Source organism: Bos indicus, chromosome 1, assembly GCF_029378745.1.
Source record: "Bos indicus isolate NIAB-ARS_2022 breed Sahiwal x Tharparkar chromosome 1, NIAB-ARS_B.indTharparkar_mat_pri_1.0, whole genome shotgun sequence".
Classification (NCBI taxonomy): domain Eukaryota; kingdom Metazoa; phylum Chordata; class Mammalia; order Artiodactyla; family Bovidae; genus Bos; species Bos indicus.
Genome location: NC_091760.1, coordinates 36,751,403 through 36,772,927, shown reverse-complemented (window position 1 = coordinate 36,772,927; position 21,525 = coordinate 36,751,403). Strand labels below are relative to the sequence as shown.

At 36.7% G+C, this 21,525-nt stretch overlaps 1 protein-coding gene and 1 long non-coding RNA gene across 4 annotated transcripts in view; both read right to left on the bottom strand.

Annotated features, from left to right (window-relative positions):
- The window catches only part of LOC139182261 (uncharacterized), a 41,972-nt gene extending 38,494 nt beyond the window's left edge, over positions 1-3,478 (bottom strand). The window contains exon 1 of the long non-coding RNA XR_011565918.1: positions 2,790-3,478. This is a non-coding gene — a long non-coding RNA (uncharacterized lncRNA). The remainder of the gene's footprint in view (positions 1-2,789) is intronic.
- A 442-nt stretch (positions 3,479-3,920) lies between these two features.
- HTR1F (5-hydroxytryptamine receptor 1F) overlaps positions 3,921-21,525 on the bottom strand; it is a 151,940-nt gene continuing 134,335 nt past the window's right edge. For all 3 annotated transcript variants that reach the window (XM_070786676.1, XM_070786686.1, XM_070786679.1), the window contains one exon: positions 3,921-14,907. In XM_070786676.1, coding sequence (XP_070642777.1) covers positions 13,768-14,868 — 1,101 coding nt within the window. In that variant the 5' untranslated portion in view covers positions 14,869-14,907 and the 3' untranslated portion in view covers positions 3,921-13,767. The remainder of the gene's footprint in view (positions 14,908-21,525) is intronic.

Below are 21,525 nucleotides of genomic sequence, written 5' to 3'. Positions count from 1 at the left end.
AACAACAAGACAAAGGATCACAATCTAATGCCATAAACAAATGGGGTCAAAGAAAGACAAAGAAAATGCTGTCATGTTGTATTACACCTCTTAACCTTCCCCTCATCCCCCAGAAGAATTACCATGAAAAATGAGTTTAGAGTATTTCGCAAGTTCTCATTAAAGTCATTTAATTTAGAAATACATGCACAGAGGAGTTAAGTAGGCATCCCTGAGGAAAATGAAGGAGAGATGCATAAAAATAAAACCTAAGTTGAAAATTCATTAGTGATAAGAAAGGTTGATAAGCTGAATATCTTGAACGGAACTGTACGATGTTGGAATGACAGCCAACCCAAGAATTCTCTCATAACAGAATCTCTGAAAAGAACTCAGATGCCAGGTCTACAGCAAGGGTAACACTCATCCACAGCAGGGCTTCACCCCTTCTGTCCCCACACACGCAGCCTGCACCTCTGCCATCTCTGCATGCCTATAAGCTTGAAAGAAAGACCAACTGGGTACAGGAAAGACAGGAAGTGATTCAAGGAAAATCTACACTATGTTCAGTTCGGTAGCAGTATCTGATGATAAATGTAACCAAGATAAATTACATGCTAATTACAGAACTATGATAGAGCAAAAAAGAAGGGAAAAAATGGAACAGAGGGCTGGAGGGGAAAAGAGAAGAAAGGGAGGAAAAAAAGAAGAGAGACACAGGTCATAAAAAGCAAAAGTCTGGAAGTAAGCATATCGAAAACTACAGAGTGCCCAATGCTTTATGCTATGCAATAACATAGTATCAGTAAATAATCCAATAAAAGAACAGCCAAAATCAAGATGAAATTAAAAGGTTAAAAAGAGATTCAGAGATAAAACAACCTGAACACTGATGTATAATTGTAGATGTTACCAATAAACCATAATACCAGAAACACAATGTACTAAGTATCAGACTGGCTCTAACTGCTGAGCAAAAGTATCTTTAAAAATCTTAAATGTATGCAAATATTAACCAAGAAAGTTAACACTACTTAGGCTAAAAATGAGTTAAAGGCAGGAACTCCAAAAGGTAAGTAAAGCACTGAGGTTGCTTTTTGCCTCAATGGCATTGCTGAGCTCAGATGATCTGAGGTATTAATTTTTAAGGTTTCAGGGATAAGAGACAAAGCTCACACTCCATTCAAATTAGGGATTATATTAGGAGTCTCCCTTTTAAATGACACTAGACCCCTGAAATGTTATACTCTCAGTTTAAAAATGAACTAGAACTACACACTGACACCAATCTGGAACTTGGAAAAAAAAGAAAAAGAAAATTGCCCATCTTGAAACATGAACATCTTAATTCTAACTGGAGGTGAAAAAAGGACTTCTGAAAATTCGTAACCACAATCTGACTTCTATTTAATATTGTATTTTGAACACAGATCACATGGTATTATGAAATACACACACACACACACACACACACACAAAACTCCTCCAGTCAACAGGTAGTTTAGTTTAAACTGATACAGCACTGTAATGCCCACAGATGTCTCATGGAAACAAATGCTAATCCTCCCATGGAAGAATCCACCTGCGTCCCAAGCCTCAAAGAATTTTCACAGATCAAGTTCAAATAAAAACGAGAGCCTGAGGTAAAAAGAAAAAATGTCAATGAACACACATGGAAACAAGGCACCATAAATATTAAGGCTCAAGAGTCTTCAGATATAGGATTGTCAGATAGAAAAAATAAAAATCAGTTTAAAATGTCCAAAATATAAAAGGCATGAAAGTCATGCATAAAGAATACATATTTAAAAAGACAAGACTTCTAGAAATGAAAAATTAATAGAAATTTAAAATTCCATGGATGGTTTACACCAAATTGTCTGTAACTGAAGTCCAGAGATACAAAGAAGTAGAAAAATATGAAAGAGACACGAAGGACAGAATAAGATGGCCTAACGGATATCTAACTGGAATTCCACAAGGAGAATGAGGAGGAGGCGGGGAGGAGTGAGCATGAGGTAGGGACTATATTTCAAGACACTGACTGAGAACTTTTCACAATTGGTGAAAGAAAACAAGTATTAGAAGCAGGAACTCCAATGAACCGCAAAGAGGACAACTTAAATCCGAATTTAAGATCCACTACAGTTAAATTGTAGGTTCCTTAAAGAAAAAAGGGCTTCCCTGGTAGCTCAGATGGTAAATAATCCACCTGCAATGCGGAAGACCTGGGTTCGATCCCTGGGTTGGAAAGATGCCCTGGCGAAGGGAATGGCTACCCACTCCAGCACTCTTGCCTGGGGAATCCCATGGACAAAGGAGCCTGGCTGGCTACAGTCCATGGGGTGGCAAAGAGTCGGACACGACTGAGCGACTTCCACGTTTAAAGAAAAAAAGAAAGGAAAAGATGATGGAAAAACATCTTTTAAGTTATATGGCAGTTTTTTTCAGAGGAGGAAATTTATCCAAATCTCATTCTCTACCTTATCTCTAAGAAATACTTTGTCTTATTCTTTCCATAAATACTTGGAAAAGTATATAGAGAAATCCAGGCTTTTTGTTTGTCAATTGGAACGGTTCTACTTTATTTGAACGGTTCGATTTTATTTCAGTTGACACCCGCAAGATGTTTTAAGACCAGTGTCAAGAGGTGATATGAGCATCTGTATCTTTAAACAGGCAAACGTGGTATTCCGACTGCGCTGTCACCACAAAGTTAAATTCAGCTGATTTAGGCTGACAAAGTACAAGACAAAGTTTACTCTAAAGACTCATCAAAGAGATCCACTGCTGTGGCAAAAAATCATTACCAGCAAGCTGAGCAGTCTGAAGTAAACTCGCCAATCTTTTACACTCAAGTTAGTTCTGCACGAACCCAGTAGCTGACGCGGAGCGCAGACGTCTCGTTACTCACGAACTCGCGGGCTCCTGTGACTGCGCATGCTCCAAACTCCGAGCCCTCGAACTTCCGGAATGAGGACGAGAGCTCAGGCGAACACAAGGGGGCAGATGTGGCTGTGGGCCTGTCTCCAGTGGTGGCTGCAGGTTTCGATTAACACTGCAGCAAGCAAGCCTCCGAGACTCTCGAAAGTTCCATGGTATAAATCGCAGCTGAGTAGACTAAATTGATCGTGTAATCTAAAGAAGGAGAAGGATGGAGAATACGGAAGAGAGGGAGGAACGAAGAACCAAGTAAAATCAAACAACTCACATCTCTCCAGGAAGTACAATACCTATTTACAAATATTTGAGAATAGGTGCAGATGTTTGGTTTTTTTCCTTATTATTTCCTTCTAATATAGTTTTAATAACTAGTGAATATATACCTTTCTCTATGGAATATGGGAAAACAGGTTTTCTTTAATCAGCACTGTAACCTTTTCTTCCTGTCCTAAGTGCCAACGTTTTTTTCACTTCGTCTCTATTAAGATTTATTTTGAGAGGGAAAAGGTGAAACAAGCTGTATCTCAAAAATCTAACACATACATACAATGTGATTACAGTCACAACTCTTCTTAGGAACTCAAAAATTAGAACTCACTGCAGTAATGAAGAAAATTCCTGTCCTTTTTCATTTGCTCTTGAATGTTATTTAGTAACAACACACCAGTAACTACTTTTTACTGATTTTTTTTTAATTCAAGAAAATAAAAGGAATTGTCTTCACGCTAAACAGAACTTTACAAATGATAATGTGAATTCTTTGAGCTAACCAAAGGACCAGAAGTGAACTTATTGTAGGTTATATTGTCAAATAAAGGAGACTCGTTTTATAGCTCAGTCTTCCATAAACACTGATTATGTTTTATGTTTACTTCCATAAACATAAAAACATTTGAACACTTAAAATCTACCTCTGCTTCATATTTTTACTCTTCCTTTGTAGTTTTTAAATAGAATACTATAGGATGTTCTGAAATGATAAAGTGAAAGCCAACACATTATTTGAAGGATATGGTTTATTTCACATTTTACTATGTTTTGGGGCTAAGCAACATCAAATTCCAGAATATATTTCTTTTTATTACCCTTTAATAGCAACAAACTGAGCAGACTTTCATATTTCATAGACTTCAGAATTCATGTTTGAACATTTTCTATAGTTTGGGCAATTGCTATTAAAACTGTTAAATGTAAGTGGTTTTCATGATTTTTTTTTTTTTACTAAAGATAATAACCATTATATATTATTTTTCATCATGGGAAGATTTGAGAAAAACACATTTAAAGTTTTGGCTCAGATTTAACAGTATACATATACAATTCTAGTTCATTGATTACTCAGTGGAAAATACAAACATAAGCCAATTATCCAACTTGAGCCACTAGATGTTTTGCTTATGACATACTATAAGAACAGGGAAAAGGACAGAAGATTCCTAAAGCATACATGCATTTATAATTGGAGTTATTTTTGTGTAAGTATGGCAAGTAGAATAGATAGTATTTAAACTTTAAGATTAATAGGAAGATACAACAGAAAAGAAAATCAAGCTTAAAGTTATTGCTGGGTTGGAGTTCTATACTTTGAAAAGTCAGCATAAATGAAAATAGACAAAAATATGAACTCACAATTCACCTTTTATTCCCTTTTTTGGAGTATGTAACTAGAACCTGAGTTTGTGGATGAAGATGGACCCTTGGAGAACAAGGGAAGTTCAGTCGGGCATCCAGAGTTAATACACTGTGTTCCCCTCCATTGGAGTTGATTCTCAGGGACTTGCTGTAGAGCTGGGCAGTTTTAAAGAGTTGACATTTCTGTGTCTAGTCAGCCTAAAAGTGCCTGTACCATAATAATATGGGATAGTGAGGTGCATACAGGCCCCAATTACTTATTATCTCTTTTAAGATGCCTGGGATAAGTGAAACTGTTAAGAAATGTTTCTCTGGCTTTTAAAAATATACAGTGTCATTTCCAGAATTCCCAGGAAGAACTATTCCTTTTGAACTGAAGAACATATTGCATCTTCTACTTCACTGCAGAGATATTTCCTACTCTAAAATGCCATCCTCTTTTCATTCACATACACATTTTGGAGCAGAAGGGGCCTGAGGCTGGGCAAGGAGTAGGAAGAGGACATATTCACATCAGGTGGGCAGGAAACCAATAGCTGAGTTTTAATATGACTAAGTGTATTTATTTATATATGTTTTAGAATAGCAGTTAAAATACTGTCTTTAGAATTTTAGTTTAAAAAGTTTAAGCATTTTTATATAGTGCATATATGGTTTACAATGTATAATTACCAAACAGCAAATTTTTCATAATGCATAGATATTGCCAAAATTTAATGTTCTATGAATTTCATGTCTTTCATGATCAGTAAGATACTCTCTAATCATTGAAAAATAAGAACTAGCTTTCTATTTCTAGCAAAACACACATTACTTCTCAGTTTCTTTTTTGATAATAAGTGACTGGTAATCCTTTTTATTAAATTTAGGAATAAAGATAAATCAACTGTGAAAACTTCTAGTTACTAGGACACAGTGGAATGTACCCGGCCCACTTAGAGAAGGAGATCAGTATTCGAAAATATTTGTCATTAAGTATGGAAGGAATATAAAGAAATAAACATATGTCCCTTAAGTAACTTGCATTACTCTTTTTAGTTGGTATAAATACCAAACACTAATGAAGAAATTAACAATATGAAAAACAAATAAGGAATTATTGAAGACCATATTGTGTCCTTACAGTATTGAAAAGGAGTACAAATTTAGTTTCACAGAGGAAGTGGAATTTAATCTGTGCTCTGAAATATAAATTGCATCAGTGGGGGAGATGGAGGGCACTTCATTTGGGAAGGAAAAAATACTGAGAGCAATTGAGAGGAGAATGAGCAAGACACACTGAGAACACAGTGAAGAGAAGGACCGGGTGGAGAAGACAGCACATGTTGGGGTGAGAGAAGATAATAGGGAATAAGGTCCTCTAGAGAGTGGTTATCTTTTGTTAGTAATATTAAGGCCCTAGTACTAGGACCAAGCCACAGAGTCTAATGCAATGTAATAAGCAATAGGGAGACATTACTGAATAGTTGCCTTAAATTTAATATTTTTATATAAATTAGTAGTGTTTTTTCTTACAGTCAAAAAAATTTAAGCCTCCAGTCTTATTTTCATCAACTTAAAAGCTCTCATTTCAGAAGACTAGTTCTCATGTCAAATGCTGTCTTCAAATAAGCAAACCCTTTAGTAGTTAAAGGATTAAACTAAACCCCTAATCCTGAAACACATGGGAAATCACCTTGAATATATCAATAGAAGAAATCCATGCTGGAATAATTGCAGTTCTGATTTCAATAGCATAGGATTGTATTGTATCCTTCAAGAAAGCTAACCAGGTTTCCATAGTGCCAGGCTTTAGTAATAGGGATGGCAGGGTACAGCAAGGAAGAGACTGCTCACTGCCCAGCAGGGCGACTTTCCTGTAGCTGCAGATGGGGTTGTTGAGAGTTATTGCTCTACTAAGGACAGAGTGCCCAGGGAGAGCCAGAAGCAGGAAACCCATCAGTTACTCACTTCTCTCCAGATACAGACGAAGCAGTGCATAATCCAGAACACCAGGTTCCCTGTGGTGTGCTCTGACTCATTCCAGACCTACCATAGAGAATAATGATAATTCTAATTTATGTTTTGTGGCCCATTAGTGTTTTTCAAGGGTGTTTGCTTTAGCTCTACTTCCTTAGTCTTTCAACTCAAATTTGAGGCAAGCAGTATAGATAAAACTTGCTCGACATCAAGTCAATGATTAGCAGAATCAGGACTCCCTTTTAGACTTTTCTGATTTCAAATCTGGGTGGATTCAGCGGTAAAGAATCCACTTGCAATGCAGGAGACCCAGGAGAGACACAGGTTCGATCTCTGGGTCAGGAAGATACCCTGGAGGAGGAAATGGCTATCCACTCCAGTATTCTTGCTGGGAAATTTAGAGACTATTTGACTCCTTTAAATTGTTATTTCCTATGTGATGAAAAGCTTCCATTCTTTGTCGTAGAAAATTTAAATAATATACTGATAAATAATTTGTTTAATTGAGTGCTTTAGAATCCACTTAGCAATGCTGGTTTTCAATTCTGTTCAGTTTTGCATTAGGCACTTTTCATATAGTAGCAATTCTGACTGGACCTAACAAAATGGTGGCAAAATTTCATTTTCAATTCTAAATGTGTGTGTGTGTGTGCATGCATGCACGTGTGCGTGTGTGCGCTTAGTCATGCTTGACTCTTCATGACCCCATGGACTGCAGCCTGCCAGACTCCTCTGTCCGTGGAATTTTCTAGGAAAGAATACTAGAGTGGGATGCCATTTCCTCCTCCAGGGGAATCTTCCTGACCCAGGGATCAAGCCTGCCTCTCTTGTCTCCTGCACTGACAGATGGGTTCTTTACCACTGTGCCACCTGGGAAGCCCCCAGTCACTGTAACTGTGTATGTATATGTGTGCTCAGTCATTTCCAACTCTTTGCGACCCTATGGACTGGAGCCTGCCAGGCTCCTCTGTCCATGGGATTCTTCAGGCAAGAATACTGTAGTGGGTTACCATGCCCTCCTCCAGGGGATCTTCCTTACCCAGGGATTGAACCCACATCTCTTATGTCTTCTGTATTGACAGGTGGGTTCTTTCCCACTAGTGCCACCAACTATACCCTATAAAATACTTAGCTAGATAGCTGGGAGCTTTCAAGCAATGGTCTCTGAAAAAGCTCCTAGCTCCATCTTCATTAGAATAGCTGGAAAACCCTGCTAAAACTCAGATTCTGGGTCTCCATTCAGAACTCACCAACTGAGAATCTTTGGAATCTGCTTTTGTAGCCAGCATCTCAGGTGATTCTTCTGCATACTGGTTTTTAAAATCTCAAATCTAAAGGACTCCTCTTTCGGCTAAAACTCAACCCTCCTTTCTCTTTCAAGTTCAGTAGTGTGCTGTGCTAAGAAAATTATTATTTTTTTCCGGTTCAGTCCTTCTTGAACAAGTGAACTGAAGTGAAAGTCACTCAGTCGTGTCTGACTCTTTCTGACCCCATGGACTATACAATCCATGGAATTCTCCAGGCCAGAATCCTGGAGTGGGGAGCCTTTCCCTTCTCCAGGTGATCTTCCCAACCCAGGGATCGAACCCAGGTCTTCTGCATTGCGGGTAGATTCTTTACCAACAGAGCCACAGGGGAAGCCCTCAGTCCTTCTTAACATCTGCAAAATCACACACACTCACTACTAGGGTCCCAGATCCACTCAAATCCTAGCCAGGCCAACTAACACAAAGAAGAAATTTTCAATGTGTGTGTGTATGGGGGGATGTGGATGAGTAAAATTTTATTAATAAGAGTTGGGACAGGGAAAACTCAAAGGCAGCAAGACCTAGCAATATAATGCAATTATATAACAATTAATGGTGCAACATATGAAATATAATGATATAGTAAATTATAATGTTAGGAATGAATGTTAATTACATATGATTTAGGATTATTAACAGGATATAATGAAAAGTTTATTGGAGGGCATAAGAAAAAAGACATAACAAGTTTTGCTGTATCTTCATAAACCAGTAAGATCATTTTACTGTCCTTGCAGACCTAGAAACACTCCATGATAGAAATCGGAACTATGACTAAACTTGAACTTTACTGAAAGGCTAGTTTGACAAAATTTATTTTTAATCAAAATAATATGATACATTTTTTCCTCAGAATTTATCATTTCTGGACTAATCAGGGAGTGCAAATTCTTTGAAAAAATTTTATCTTTCTCAGGCAGATTTCAAGTACTATCATGTTTTATGAAGATTTATTATGATGTTGGAAAATATTTCTCTCAACAAGTTTCTCATTTAAATGATAGAGGAAAGCATATTGATTCACAATACCATGAAATTATCACAGTGCTGTAAGAAAATATTACTTTATTCAAGATAGAAATATTAACTTGCCTTTGGAACTACTGTCTGGCAAAATAAAGGTCTAAATATAATCACTTTAGTTATTAGGAGGGTATTAGAAACACATTTTCTAAAACAGTTTCATGTGGACACGTTTTTAATTGAGCAGGATTATTTTTGAAGGACTTTAAAATATATTAAGGAAAAATCCTTCAAGTTTCCTTTCTACTGCAATACAGTAAACTTGATTTTCTGACCACAAGTCAAAAAAGGTCTTGTGTAAATTCATGAAGAAGCTGTTCACTCCGTGAGGTAGAGGAAAGCATGTCAGATCAGATCAGATCAGTCGCTCAGTCGTGTCCGACTCTTTTGATCCCATGAATCGCAGCACTCCAGGCCTCCCTGTCTATCACCAACTCCCGGAGTTCACTCAGACTCACATCCATCGAGTCAGTGATGCCATCCAGCCATCTCATCCTCTGTCGTCCCCTTCTCCTCCTGCCCCCAATCCCTCCCAGCATCAGGGTCTTTTCCAATGAATCAACTCTTCGCATGAGGTGGCCAAAGTACTGGAGTTTCAGCTTTAGCATCATTCCTTCCAAAGAAATCCCAGGGCTGATCTCCTTCAGAATGGACTGCTTGGATCTCCTTGCAGTCCAAGGGACTCTCAAGAGTCTTCTCCAACACCACAGTTCAAAAGCATCAATTCTTCGGCGCTCAGCCTTCTTCACAGTCCAACTCTCACATCCATACATGACCACAGGAAAAACCATAGCCTTGACTAGACGGACCTTTGTTGGCAAAGTAATGTCTCTGCTTTTCAATATGCTATCTAGGTTGGTCATAACTTTCCTTCCAAGGAGTAAGCGTCTTTTAATTTCATGGCTGCAGTCACCATCTGTAGTGATTTTGGAGCCCAGAAAAATAAAGTCTGACACTGTTTGCACTGCTTCCCCATCTATTTCCCGAAGCAAATAACCACTCCCACTTTCATGATATTTGCTGGAGCAAATGTTCTAGTAACTGGTTTCCAGTTTTTCTCTATTTCTTTTTGACATGAAACTCTTGATACAGAGTTTAAGAGTTGAACTCTTAAGATTGAGCCTGTGAATATGGGGATTATGCTTTACAAAGGAACTTTAAAATTTGGAAAGGCTAGAAAAATTTGAAAGTGAGTCCAAAAGCAGCTTTTCTTCACTGGGAAACAGGAAACTAGCATAACCTAGAGCACAGGGAGGGGTTTGAGGTAGGAGTTGAGGTGAATCGAGTTCACCAGGAAAAGGAAAAGAAGATTGTTTTTAGAGATTCAAAATGGAAATGCATCCTATACAGGAGCTGACCCATCAACTACTAGTACCTGGATAAACTGTTTACGCTATGGATTTGACTCTGAGTAGCGGTGGGGGTGGAGGCATCTACTGTGAAACAAAACAAACAATTAAGGAGGAGGGACACAAATTCTCATACCAACCCTCTAAAACAGACCATATTTCATAAACAGAAGTGAACTTTCAAACATGATTTGTACATGGCTATGCCAAATGGTTGGGCTGAATTTAGTACTCTGTAGCTTGGCTTCCTATGTTTCTTTGGTGTTTTGACCTTGCCATTTACACATCCTTCATTTGAAAATATTTAGAAGATATTAGATATTTGGAAATATTAAATAATTAGAACGAAAACAAATCCTCCACTTACTTTTCTGGTACTGATATATTTAAAATTGTAGCAGGAACTTAACCTTCATTAGCTCATATTTAACCATTTTCCGTGATATTTATTGGGCTTCCCAGGAGCACTAGTGGTAAAGAACCCACCCGCCAAGGCAGGAAACATAAGAGATAGGGGTTCAATCCCCGGGTCAATATTATTTTCCTCTACCTTATAGTTAAGTGTATGCATTATTATATCATTACATTTGTTGTGGGTGTGAAAATTAATTTTCTTCAGGAGAAATCATCAGCTTTTAGTATCTTGGAAAATTTTCATTGAGAGAATAAATCCTAGGTATTCAGAGAAGCATATTATGTTATATGCAATCTGTTCTTCATACAATTTTTTAAAGTGCAAATTATAGGTTATTAGCCCCTACATACCTACCGTTTAAAGACACTAAAGAGAAATCACTCATATTAGTTTATGAGGAATGGCATGATGTACATCTTCATGTGGGGGAAACATGTAGATGGAATAATTACTGTAACGTGTTGTGATCCCCTTGGAATAAAAAAATGCTTCAAACACATAGAAATAAACTTCTAACTCCCTGTTACTTAGAATACTATTTTCCTAGATTTGAGCTTTAGTTCAACTCAGAGAAGGTAGTACATGCATATAGGTGAGCCTCACCCTGCTTGAAAATTCAACCTTTGGGTTGATGGGCTATATCTCTTAGAATTCTCTAATACTAATATACAAATTTTTGAGGTGGGTGTAAATAAATTAACAGATTATTTTAGCTTTAGCAAGGTCTTTGGATAAATAAATAACAGAATCAAATTTTGGTGAGAAGGAGAAAAAGAAATAGGCAGAGAATGACAGGATCTCAATCAGGCTTTGACTGTCAACACAACACACTGGGAAATAAAGAGAAAAGGATAAAAGAGGCGTCAAGAGCTTTAGATAAATCTCATCTGCTTGTTAGTTTGGGCTGGGCCAGACTGCTCAGAAGGCACCTGTGGGCTTTCACATGTCTGTGTGTGCCTGGTTGTACCCAAAAGAGAAGTCGTCACTGCACTAATAGGCCCTTCTCGTGAGTTCCTCATTTCTGTTGAGAACAAGTTATCTCAGTGACTCATGTCTGTCTGTCTGTCCATCTGCTTATTAACATGTTTGCTGTAGATTCTGCCTCCATAATATCTCTCTTCTGTTTCTTCCTTTATGTTCCCCAATGTCAGAATCAAGGTCAGGACGTTATCACCTCTTGTCCACAAGAATGATTGCTTTCTAACAAAGTTATTATGTACTCTCTCTGCTTTAATCATTCAGATTTTTTTTTTTAGAATTGCTTTAAACTTGTAATATTTCTGCTAAAAAGCATGAGTGACCACTCACTAACAGAGAGCAACCAAACTGACTGTAGACTTTTTCTAACATTCAAAATCAGTCACAGTAATGACCAATTTCTCTTTTAATCTCTTCTGCATTCTAAGTAGCTGCCAAACTCATTGTTATTTTATGAGCATGTCCCACTAAATACTTCCAGGATGCAGTCTGAAATCTTGATCTTGCCACCACTTGAAGTATGCTCTTCCATATCTTGTGCTCAAATGTTGTTTCTTTGATATTCGTTTTGGATAAATTCTTTATAAAACTTTCCTGATTTTTCTCAACCAGATGCAGTTTTTCCTTTGAGTTATCATAAAAATATAAACAACTTCCATGCCAATCTTTTTCTTTTCTATTATAGTGTCATTTTTTAGTTTCACTTTTTAGATTGTAAACATTTTAAAGCAAGAAATAGTGTATTATTTCCTGTATGTTCTATATAGTACATCTCAATGCCTTATACAAAATTAAAATTCTGTAAATACTTATTAGATTGAGAGTAATGTGTCATTGATACATAAAAAAAACTGTGTACTCTGAATCACATGACTGGGAAAGAATATTTACAATTTACCTAAAGGTGCACCTTAGAACAAAAGGGAATGTATTATTGTTTTCAAATTATTTTGCTTGATGGTAGATTAAAAGGTAGCATATAACCATGATGGTTCAAATGAAATGAAATCTTCTCAGAAGCATGGTTCTTTTGTTTTCAAATCCCTGTATAAATATGGTAGATAAACTTATGAAATTGCTTTGGCTCACTGAACTTGTGAAGTGGACTAATTAGGAGATGTATACATTTAGTATTTAATTAGTATAATGTGAATCTTTGCTTGTTCATTTCTATCAACTGGAAAACTATAGAGAATTTTTTGAAGTCAGTGCAAAGTTCTAAGAATTTCTATCACATTCTCTCTAACAAAAAGGAAATATCTGCTAAAGTGCAAAGTTCCATAGACATTTTAGTTGGCAGCTGAGCTTATTAACATTGACAGAAATGAAATAGGTCGTATTTTAAAAAAGACAGGCATATAATATCTATGGCAAGTAATGTAGGGTACTAAGTGCCTTCAATCTGATTCCTAAACATGACAAACTTAGAACATCTCCCCCTTGACCCTCGCTGAGTTATTTCTACTAAAGTTAAGGCTTTGATTTCAAATGTTGATAATGTATGATTAAGGAAATATTCTTCTAGGTGTTCATATTAAACAAAAAGAATATGTTAAATATTCAGAGTTCAATATCCAGAATTATTCTGCAGTACCTAACTCATTTTATGATTACTCTTTACTATCTAAATACAAACAGTATCAACCTCTGACTTTCACATCTCCTCCTGTCACACTAAGTCTTTTTTAGCTCTCCCTTACCTCTTTTGCCCAGGGTAAGATGGAGAGGGGACAAGGGTTAGGTAGGAGAAATGTGTGCTTTGTGGTGAATTTAATCTTTTCTATAAAATAATAGGATCATATAATAAAGCAATAGGATTATATAGAAATTATGGATGGAGGTATGTTGTTAATAGAAAATTCTTCTATAATTGTTATAAGACATAAACCTGAAAAATCAGTTATTAATAATATATATTTTTCCAGTTAGCTTCTTAGGGACTTTGCATAGGCAAAATATTGTTTACAAACAATAAATTATATTCTAATTTCACATATTCTAGAACAATGGTCAAAAATGTCTTTAAATCAGTACATTTTATATGCATGTTGCTATTAAAATACATATTAATATCATCTTAGAAGCTTTAATTCCTTCTAAAAATTTAAATGCTTTATTTAACTTTCATTTAGTTACTTCTCCTCAATAGAATCCCAACCTTTTCATAATAAACTTCTTTGAACTAACATCGACATCGCACAAGTTTTTGGAATGCTTTCTTGAAGTCTTCATTAAAGATTGTATAAATCAGTGGGTTTATAAGGGAATTGAGATATCCAAGCCATGTCAAAAAATTTGACATTTCTTCAGAAATCTTACACTTTTCACAGACATTAACAACCAATTCTTTTACAAAGAAAGGAAGCCAACAGATTACAAATGCACCCAAGATTAATCCAAGGGTAGTGGCTGCTTTGCGTTCTCTTGTGCCTGAGATCTTTTGCCTTCTCCAAGATCTCTCATGCTTGAATTCAGACCTGGGACTTTTCACTGTGCTATGAATTTTATCAAAGTCCGTTGATGGATCAGATAAAGACTTTTCTAGCATGTACGGTGTGGAGACCAGTCTAGTGCTTTTCTCACCACTCTCCAAAAGGACTTGGCCATTCATTTCCTCCTTGGCAATCCTACTTGCTTGTCTCTTGTGGTATAACATCTTTGCTGCCTTATATATTTTGTAATAGAGGATCAAAATCAATGTTAATGGGATATAGAAAGCTCCAAATGTTGAGTAAATAGTGGAAATGATGTGGTCGTGTTTGATGATGCACTCATCCTCTTGACTAGTTCCTTGGTGCCTCCAGAATAGAGGAGGCATAGAGATAAAAATAGATATAATCCAAACTATGGTAATCATAATGCCAGCATGCTTGGGAGTCCTTTTCCTGGCATACTCAACAGCATCAGTGATTGCCCTGTACCGATCCAAAGCTATAGCAGACAGATGCAAGATGGAACATGTACAGCATGTAATGTCAACGCTCAGCCAGATGTCACAGACCACTTGTCCCATAATCCAACTCTCTCTCACAATATACACAATGCTGAAAGGCATCACCAGAACGGCTACAAGGAAATCTGTGACCGCAAGGGAGCAAATTAAGTAGTTGGCTGGGTGATGCAGCTTTCGGGTAACAATAATTGCAGCAATTACAAGTGAGTTAATGGTGGTTGTCATCAGTGCAAGCCCGGAGAGAATGAAGGACACCAGAATTTTGGATGGCATTCTGTTTAACAGTTCTTCTGAGGTCAAGTTTTGATCAGATGAATTCAAGAAATCCATTTTTTTGTTGTTTTAGAAGATTAATAGAGCTGTTGATATCTGTAACAGAAGAGGGGGAAAACAGTTCAGAGAAGGTTTCAAAGATTTTTCTCTTCCTTGCTGAATACTGTTTGTTCGTTTTTAAGTATACATGTACTCTTTCTCAGAATACTCTATGGATTTAAAAAATGGAGTTGAGCTTGCAATTTTCTTTTTCAATTAATTTAGGAAATCCAAAGGCAACAGTAACAAACAATAACTTTAAAAACGTTTCTTAAAATAGGGCTCAAATAAAACAATTTTTATGAGTCAATTAACCTATCAGTAAAATCTCTATTATAAAATTGTGTTTAAAATCTTTATTAATCTTAGGGGAGGAGAGGGTGAGATGTATGGAAAGAGTAACATGGAAACTTACATTACCATATGTAAAATAGATAGCCAATGAGAATTTGTTGTATGGCTCAGGAAACTCAAGCAGGGGCTCTATGTCAACCTAGGTGGGTGAGACAGGGAGGGAGATGGGAGGGAGGTTCAAAAGGGAGGGGATATGTGTATACTTATGGCTGATTCATGTTGAGGTTTGACAGAAAACAACAAAATTCTGTAAAGCAATTATCCTTCAATAAAAAAAATTTATTTTATTTATTTATTTATTTTTAAAATTTTATTTTATTTTTAAACTTTACATAATTGTATTAGTTTTGCCAAATATCAAAATGAATCTGCCACAGGTATACATGTGTTCCCCATCCTGAACCCTCCTCCCTCCTCCCTCCCCATACCATCCCTCTGGGTCGTCCCAGTGCACTAGCCCCAAGCATCCAGTATAATCTTTGTTAATCTTAGCTATGTTTTTCTCTTTGTCTACAGAAAAACTTTAAAAGCACATTTCATTAGTATATATTTGTGTACTATATAATGTAATATAAGAAAATATAATTTTAAAAGCAGTATTCAAAATCATAAGCAATTTTGTACTTAGCTCAAAGTTATGTTGAAAACATTGTCATTGGGCTTGTGGAGACTAAAGGAAGTTTCAGTGTATTTTATGTCAGGATATAAAGGTTATAAAAAAGTAAAATAAGCAAGAATAAAATATTTTTAGTGTATCTCTGGCATTCCATGATCATTTTATGAAATTAGGAAAATTTCACAGTGTTTAGTAGCCTTTGTGGATATAAGAAGTTAATTTGATTTAAAGGGACAAAATAAAACTGATTGGAACCAAATAACCATACAATACTGCCCATTATTACAAGGACATATATGACCTAAAGAAAACACTGAACAAGGTGAACTTGCCAATAAGAAAAACTCATAATGGCATGCACTCTGAAATGGAAATTATTCTTTACAAGACCTTACTTATAACCTTATTTTTGAAAGGGAACCCTCCAAACTCAGCTTATAATTTTTACTTCAGTTCATGCTATTTAATTGCAAGTCAAATAAGAGCAATTAGAGTGTAATGAAATGAGATTAATCTTTTTTTTTGCATCAGCCCTTCTCTCTTTCTTTAACAATTCTTTGGTAACAAACCACATCTTTGGAAAAGACAGAGAAAAGATGGAAACCTCAAACTTTTTGTAGTTATAACTATTATTGTACCTCTATATTCCTTCTTTTTACTTTAAAATGGTTATGTTTCACTTATTGGAACTGATAGAACAATAATTCAAAATACTTGCTATTTTTACATCAAATGCTTCTTATGGAGTGTGTGTATGTATATATACATACTATAAAAACTTGGAGTGCATCATATTTTAATTTCCTACTTGTGTTTGAGTTACCAGTACTAAATTTAATTTCTCTTTTCTCATATTCATTGAATGTAGGTGCTGATGGCTTGCTCCTAAGCAAAGTGAATGGCAGAAGAAATCTGAATACCTACTACTCATAAAATAAATATTAATAGTTGTCAGTATGTAACTGAAAAAGAGTTGTATGTATATCTAAATTACTTATATCAACACTTAACCATTTGTAAAGGGCAACTGAGATAACTCCAGATAAAGAATGGAGGCTACTACCTCCTTAGAAATGCTAAACCAGTGGTTCTGGAATTTAGTTTGCCCCAGAGTCACCCTGAGGGCTTTTCAAACAGGAGTTATTGGGTCCCTCCCTCTGAGTTTGAGACTCAGTAAGTCTGGTGACTGCAGACATGAAATTAAAAGATGCCTCTCGTTGGAAGAAAAGCTATGACCAACCTAGACAGCATATTAAAAAGCAGAGACATTACTTTGCCAACAAGTTCCATCTAGTCAAAGCTATGGTTTTTCCAGTAGTCATGTATGGATGTGAGAGTTGGACAATAAAGAAAGCTGAGAGCTGAAGAATTGATGGTTTTGAACTGTGGTGTTGGAGAAGGCTCTTGAGAGCCTTTGGACTGCAAGGAGATCCAATCAGTCCATCCTAAAGGAAATCAGTCCTGAATATGCACTGGAAGGACGGATGCTAAAGCTGAAACTCCAATACTTTGGCCACCTGATGCAAAGAACGGACTAATTGGAAAAAACCCTGATGCTGGGAAAGATTGAAGGGAGGAGGAGAAAGGGACGACAGAGAATGAGATTGTTTGATGGCATCACCGACTCAATGGATATAAGTTTGAGCAAACTCCAGGAGCTGGTGATGGACAAGGAAGCCTGGTGTGCTGCAGTCCATGGGGTTGCAAAAGTTGGACACGACTGAACTGAACTGAAGGCTGGGACAGGCCCCTGAAATCTGCCTTAACAAGATCTCACAGGATCCTGATGCTATTGGTCCAAGGAATCAGGGTTCTGGGGGATAATTCATACGGTTGTTCCTCAGTGCTTTGATACTTTCACCTCTATGAGTTCCTTTCTGTTGAGAGCAGCTCTGGCATTTCTGCTGTATAACTTTCTTAGCATCTCTCTTTCTTACATTCTTAATTTATTTCTTAGAGTTTCTCAAATAAATGATCTTTCTCTAGCTTTTCTTTTGACTATTTTGAATCCTGACTTCCTGCAGCTCTTGGACCCTCCGCCCTAGAACTGTTAACTCCCCTTCTCCGACATCATTCCTACTCTTTTCACCCTCTTATGAGAGTTACACCATATAATCATATGTCCTAGATCAGTTTTGCACTACAGGACCTGGTAAGTAATGATGTGCTAATCTATACCATCAGGATGTCCAAGAAAATCCTCGATGTGTGCTTTCAATTATCAGTGGACCTCACAGTCTTTAGTTTTTTCCCTGGAAACATCTTTAAGGGGTCAGTGGTCACAAGTGAATTGCTTACTCCAAAGCCAACTAGACATTAAAAACATGGTAGATCAGGGGACTCCCCTGGCGGTCCCGTTATTAAAACTATGTTTTTAATGCAAGAGGTGCCAGTTTCATCCTTGGTCAGGGAACTAAAGTCTCACATGCTGTGTGGTGCAGCCAAAACTAATAATAATTTTAAAATTTAAAAAAAAAACATGGTAGGTTAATTAATTTCTACACTTTCCAATCTCCCCATTCTTTCATCATAAAATCTGCACTATATAGTCAGTAAAAACCTAATTTTTTTCTTAATTGGTTAATTCCTTTGCAAAAGTGTTATTTAGTGTAATGAGAATTGATTTAAAAGTGCTGACATTTTTCCATATTATAGGTAAAAATAACTTTCCACTTTAATTCTCCTGATAAACAGTTCTGGCAAAAGAGCCTCTTCAAGAGATAATCCTGAAATTACATTTTGAATAGAGTATTAAACAAGAAAAACTGTTTGGAAATAGTTATGTGTGTTTCCATAATAAAACTTAATTCTGTAAGAAAATGGACCAGCTTAAAATTAAAGGTGAATTATTTGATAATTCACCTGATTTCTCTAAGCATCACACAGTAGTATTTAAATAGGCTCAATAAAATGGTACTTAATGCTAAGGAAAAAACTAAAATATGTCATATAAATTTTACTGATTATATAAGCATTTTTTCATTAAATTTAGAAAGTTAATTAATCTTATGATAATTGTTTTTGTAGAAAATAAAGAAAAGAGGGAAACAAATGCAGCCAATCACAATTGGGTTTCTTTTTGTCTTATTTTCTTTGCCACTTACAATTAGAATTTCAGCAAACCATCTACCTTCATTAATTAAGATACAACATCTGATCAGATTATTTCTTATTCCTCCCTTAACATTTTAAGTTCCCGCTGTGAATCGTTGTGGTACTAGGGACCACCTCTGGGTTACTGCACAGAGACTATATCATACATTTATTCTCAAAGTATATTCTGTATTTTGAATGTGTTCATTGGGAAATAGGATTATAAGTAGAGCCTGTAGTCTCACCATTTATGTGTAGCCTTTTTCATAATAACCAAGAAAACCTTCCCCAGGCTTTACTCTGAATGAATATCTGCTGATGTATTGATTCAGCCATATGATATATTTCACTTTTCTTTTCCAGTTCAGTTCAGTTCAGTCGCTCAGTCGTGTCCAACTCTTTGCGACCCCATGAACCGCAGCATGCCAGGCTTCCCTGTACATCACCAACTCCCGGAGTCCACCCAAACCCATATCCATCGAGTCGGTGATGTCATCCAGCCATCTCATCCTCTGTCGTCCCCTTTCCCTCCTGCCCCCAATCCTTCCCAGCATCAGGGTCTTTTCAAATGAGTCAGCTCTTCACATCAGGTGGCCAAAGTATTGGAGTTTCAGCTTCAACATCAGTCCTTCCAATGAACACCCAGGACTGATCTCCTTTAGGATGGACTGGTTGGATTTCCTTGCAGTCCAAGGGAATCTCAAGAGTCTTCTCCAACACCACAGTTCAAAAGCATCAATTCTTCTGTGCTCAGCTTTCATTACAATCCAACGCTTACATCCATACATGACTACTTGAAAAACCATAGCCTTGACTAGATGGACTTTTGCTGGCAAAGTAATATCTCTGCCTTTTAATATGCTGTCTAGGTTGGTCATAACTTTCCTTCCAAGAAGCAAGCATCTTTTAATTTCATGGCTGCTTCTCTGCTTACACATAGTTTTTTAAATCTAATGTTGATTTATATTCAGGTGTCTGCTTGATCCTGATGTCCAACTGTACTGTTCTCATTCAGGTTAAACTATAAGCTCATTACGGCATTGCTTAATTTATATTGTAAACAAATGGTGGGACTATAAACAAATAATTTTAATAATAAGATTGTAGAGAGGCAAGAAAGCAAAATTTAATTCTATCAAAACCTCAAAAGAACCTACAACTTAGCTGCTCCAATTAGAATAATAATAACAGTAATATTTATCTTTTCTGAGTATTTACTTCTGTAGAGACTATGCTAAGTGGCTCCCAGTCCTGTGGCCACTGCTGAATTTTCCAATTTTTCTGGCATATTGAGTACAGCACTTTCATAGCATCATCTTTTAGGATTTGAAATAGATCAGCTGGAATTCCATCACCTCCACTAACTTTGTTTGTAGTGATGCACAAACACTAAGGCGTACTTAACTCTGCATTCCAGGATGTCTGGCTCTAGGTGAGGGATCACACCATCGGGGTTATCTGGGTCATGAAGATCTTTTTTGTATAGTTCCTCTGTGTATTCTTGCCACCTCTTCCTAATATCTTCTGCTTCTGTTAAGTCCATACCGTTTCTGTCCTTTATTGTTCCCATCTTTGCATGAAATGCTCCCTTGGTATCTCTACTTTTCTTGAAGAGGTCTCCAGTTTTTCCCATTCTATTGCTTTCCTCTATTTCTTTGCACTGACCACTGAGGAAGGCTTTCTTATCTCTCCTTGTTATTATCTGGAACTCTGCATTTAGATGGGTATATGTTTCCTTTTCTCCCTTGCCTTTCACGTACTTCTCTTCTTTTCTCAGCTATCTGCAAGGCCTCCTCGGACAACCATTTGGCCTCTTTGAATTTCTTTTCTTGAGGATGGTTTTGGTCAATGCCTCCTATACAAACAAACCTTTGCCCATAGTTCTTCAGGCCCTTTGTCTATTAGATCTAATCCCTTGAATCTACTTGTCACTTCCACTGTATAATCATAAGGGATTTGATTTAGGTCATACCTGAATGGTCTAGTGGTTTTCCCTACTTTCCTCAATTTCAGTCTGAATTTTTTAATGAGCAGTTCATGATCTGAGCCACAGTCAGCTCCCAGTCTTGTTTTTGCTGACTGTATAGAGCTTCTCCATCTTTGGCTGCAAACAATATAATCAATCTGATTTCAGTACTGACCATCTGGTGATGTCCATGTGTAGAGCCATCTCTTGTGTTGTTGGAAGAGGGTGCTTTCTATGACCAGTGTGTTCTCTTGGCAAAACTCTGCTAGCCTTTACCTTGCATCATTTTGTACTCCAAGGCCAAACTTGCCTGTTACTCCAGGTATCTCCTGACTTCTGACTTTTGCATTCCAATCCCCTATAATAAAAAGGACATCTTTTTTTTTTTTTTTTTTTTTGGTGTTAGTTCTAGAAGGTCTTTTAGGTCTTCATAGAACTCTTCAACTTCAGCTTCTTATGCATTAGTGGTTGGGGCATAGACTTGGATTACTGTGATGAGAGCATTATAGAGGTATGTATAAAGTGTCCTAAAAATACTGGTGAGGAGGAACTAGTCATACCATGGTGAAACAGTGGAAATCTCCCCAGGCTGCGGGAAAAGTATGAGCAAAATAAATCCAGGATGTATTCAGACATGTCAATTAGT